At 50.8% G+C, this 4,147-nt stretch overlaps 1 protein-coding gene across 1 annotated transcript in view; it reads left to right on the forward strand.

The window, feature by feature from the left end:
- The first annotated feature begins 255 nt into the window (after nucleotides 1–255).
- Nucleotides 256–4,147, forward strand: part of LOC119333792 (oxysterol-binding protein-related protein 1C-like) — a 21,380-nt gene continuing 17,488 nt past the window's right edge. Inside the window, exon 1 of the mRNA XM_037606557.1 lies at nucleotides 256–459. Coding sequence (XP_037462454.1) covers nucleotides 256–459 — 204 coding nt within the window. The remainder of the gene's footprint in view (nucleotides 460–4,147) is intronic.

Raw genomic sequence — 4,147 nt, forward strand, 5'->3', positions numbered from 1 at the left:
CGCGCCTCCCTCCGCTCCCCTGCTCACCGCGCCCCGCACCCGCTCCCGCCCCTCGCGCGCGCCCCGGACCATCTCGCACGCGCGCCGCGCACGCCGCCCGCGCACCGCGCACCCCCCGTGCTCGCCCGTGATGCGCGCTCGTGGCCTCGTCTCTGCCTACCGCCGCTCACCCACCGCTATCCATCGCCGGCCGCACCCTTCGTTACCCAACGCCGCGCTCCACCCCTCTGCCGCGGTCATGTGCCCGATCCGGCCATGGCTAGCGCGTCGCCCTGCTCCCTCGCCGCCCTGGACCGTGCAGGCCTCGTCGTGCCACCGCTGCTCGCCGCCCCACCGTCTCTTGTGCCGCCGCGCGCCCCGTCTTCGCCCGCATGGCCCCGCTCGCCGCCGTCCATGCCGCACCCGCGGCACCCAACTTCTGCCGCCGGAGTTCACCACCGCTATGGTCTGCCTGGTTCCGTTGGAGCCCCACGCCGACGACCCCGCAGCTGGATGGCCACGGCCTCGCCCCGCAACCGGGTGGGCTACGACCTTAGCCCGGCACCCACACTCGTTGCCCGCACCCGCTAGGCCTCTAGGACACTGACTGCTGGGGCCCAGCCCCAGTATGAAAGAAAATGAAAAAAAATAAATTAATTAAAAAAATAATTAAAAATAAATGGATAAATAATAAATGAATAAATAGTAAATGATAATTAATTAATTAATTGACTTAATTAATTTTGTTTGAATAAACTAAACAATTAATTAAACTAACTAATCATAATTAGATTAATCTAATAACTAACTAAAACTAATTAAATTGTTAGTTAAATAATTAAACAGTCAATGACAGGGGGGTCCCACCCCTGTTGACCAGTCAAACGTTGACTGGTCAAGTGGGTCCCTCTAGCCCACCTGCCAGCCACTGTGCTGGGTGCGCCTAGCAATTTAGCAATTATTTTTGAATTAAAATTAATTCCAGAAATCAATAAAATCTTTAGAAAATCATATCTTTTAATCTGTAACTCGGATTAAATTATTTTCAACATGAAAGTTGCTTAGAACGATGAGACGAATCCGGATATGCAGCCCGTTCGTCCGCCATGCATCCCTAGCATAGCAAACATGCAACTTTCCCCCTCCGGTTCATCCGTCCGAAAACGCGAAACACCGGGAATACTTTCCCGGATGTTTCCCCCCTTCCCCAGTATCATCTCTTACCATGTTAGGGCACCCTAGCACCGATACTTGTCATGTCATGCATCGTTATGCATCTGTTTGCTTAATATTTATTGTTTCTTTCCCCTCCTCTCTCGCTAGACACCGAGACCGACGCCGCTGCTATCCAGTACGACTACGGTGTTGACGACCCCGCTCTCTTGCTAGAGCAACCAGGTAAGCCCCCCCCTTGATCACCAGATATCACCTACTCTGCTCTCTATACTGCTTGCATTAGAGTAGTGTAGCATGTTACTGCTTTCCGTTAATCCTATCCTGATGCATAGCCTGTCCTTGCTACTACTGTTGTTACCTTTACCTGCAATCCTAATGCTTAGTATAGGATGCTAGTTTATCATCTGTGGCCATACATTCTCGTCTGTCTGCCATGCTATACTATCGGGCCATGATCACTCGGGAGGTGATCACAGGTATATACTTATACATAATATATGATACTTGTGATGACTAAAGACGGGTCGGCTCGTAGGAGTACCCGCGAGTGGATCTTTGTGGCGAAGCAACAGGGCAGGTTGAGACCACCTAGGAGAGAGGTGGGCCTGACCCTGGTCGGCGTTCGCGGTTATTTCAAGATAACACGTTTAACAAGATCTTGGTATTTGATCTGAGTCTGGCCACTGGCCTATACGCACTAACCATCTACACGGGCACAGTTATGGGCACTCGACATCATGGTATCAGCCGAAGCCTTTGTGATGTTAGCGACTGAGTGGCGCGCGCCGGATTGGACCGTAAGCCCACTCTTGTATTAAGGGGGCTAGTTCTGCTTCCGGCCGCGTTCGCAACATGCAGGTGTGCAAAGGGCGATGGGCCCAGACCCCTGCACCATAGGATTTAGACCGGCGTGCTAACCTCTCTGTTGTGCCTAGGTAGGGCTGCGACATGTTGATCTTCCGAGGCCGGGCATGACCCAGAAAAGTGTGTCTGGCCAAATGGGATCGAGCGTGTTGGGTTATGTGGTGCACCCCTGCAGGGAAGTTAATCTATTCGAATAGCCGTGATCTTCGGTAACAGGACGACTTGGAGTTGTACCTTGACCTTATGACAACTAGAACCGGATACTTAATAAAACACACCTTTCCAAGTGCCAGATACAACCCGGTGGTCGCTCTCTAATAGGGCGATGAGGAGAGGATCATCCGTTAGGATTATGCTATGCGATGCTACTTGGTGAACTTACCATCTACTCTCTTCTCCTGCTGCAAGATGGAGGTTACCAGAAGCGTAGTCTTCGAAAGAACTAGTTATCCCCCTCTTATTCCGGCATTATGCAGTTCAGTCCACATATGATAGCCTTTTCCATTTGATACCAATGCATACATATGTAGTGTAGCTCCTTGCTTGCGAGTACTTTGGATGAGTACTCATGGTTGCCTTGCTCTCCCTTTTCCCCCTTTCTATACTCGATTGCTGCGACCAGACGTTGGAGCCCTGGAGCCAGACGCCACCGTCGATGATGACTACTACTACTCGGGAGGTGCCTACTACTATGTGCTGCCCGCTGACGGCGACCAGGAGTAGTTTAGGAGGATCCCAGGCAGGAGGCCTGCGCCTCTTTCGATCTGTATCCCAGTTTGTGCTAGCCTTCTTAAGGCAAACTTGTTTAACTTATGTCTGTACTCAGATATTGTTGCTTCCACTGACTCGTCTATGATCGAGCTCTTGTATTCGAGCCTTCGAGGCCCCTGGCTTGTAATATGATGCTTGTATGACTTATTTTATTTGTAGAGTTATGTTGTGATATCTTCCCGTGAGTCCCTGATCTTGATCGTACACATTTGCGTGTATGATTAGTGTACGATTGAATCGGGGGCGTCACAAGTCGGTATCAGAGCCGACTGCCTGTAGGAATCCCCCATCCACACTCCTTGGCCGAAGTTGAGTCTAGTTATTGTAAAACTTTTTACTAACATGGCTGTGTGACCTATGGGCCCACGACGCCATTGGGTGGTATTAGGATCTTTTACTCCTCAATCCTTACTCTGGGACTCTGAACTCTCTCCTACTCGGGTTAAACGATTTTACTAACTTTAGCATTAAGATCCCGTGACCATGTTCACCCCAAAGTTGGATAAGCCCTAGCTATAAATTAGAGTGTATATTGAACATTATCCACACTGTTAGTTGACTCCTTTGAAACATCTTTGTTTTCAGATGGAACCCATGAGACAGGTCGTGCGCCACACGACGGCCATTGGTGCCTCAGGATCACCTGCTGTGTTGGTTGAGATGATGACCTATCACTACTAGGGAAAAGCCTATACACAGAATTTTACTAGTAGCACTGTACAAAAATCAAGCGCTGTTGCTACTTAGTAGCAGCGCGCGTAAATAAACCGCGCTACTGCTAATATCCATAGCTGCAGCGTTTGAACTGGGCGCACATGGCTAGCCCAACCTAGCAGTAGCGCGTATAATGGCCCAGCGCTACTGCTAATATCCATAGCTGCAGCGCGCTTACGTGTAAAGCGCTGCTGCTAACAGAAATAAAATAAAGTGAAAAACAAGTAGAAAAGTAAATGAAAATGAAAGAAATAGAAAAAGGAGAAAGGGAAAAAATAAAATGTAAAGAAAAATAAAAGAAAAAAGGGAAAAAGGAGAAAGGAATAGCAGTAGCGGGTTTCAGTAAACGCGCTATAGCTAACTTAGCTATAGCGTGTTTCTGGAAACGCGCTACCGTTATGTTTCACTTAAACAGCAGTTTCCCCCCACCCCGCCCCCCGGCCACCAATTCTTCCCCAAATCGTCCCTCGCCCTCACTGCCGTCTCCTCACCGCCGCCGCCCTCAGCCTCACCGCCGCCGCCCGAGGCCGCCCTTAGCCTCACCGCCGCTGCCCGAGGCCGCCCTCAGCCTCACCGCCGCCACCCGAGGCCGCCCTCAGCCTCACAGCCACCGCCCAAGGCCGCCCTCCACGTCACCGTCGGC

This window comes from Triticum dicoccoides, chromosome 7A (assembly GCF_002162155.2).
Source record: "Triticum dicoccoides isolate Atlit2015 ecotype Zavitan chromosome 7A, WEW_v2.0, whole genome shotgun sequence".
In the NCBI taxonomy this organism is placed as follows: domain Eukaryota; kingdom Viridiplantae; phylum Streptophyta; class Magnoliopsida; order Poales; family Poaceae; genus Triticum; species Triticum dicoccoides.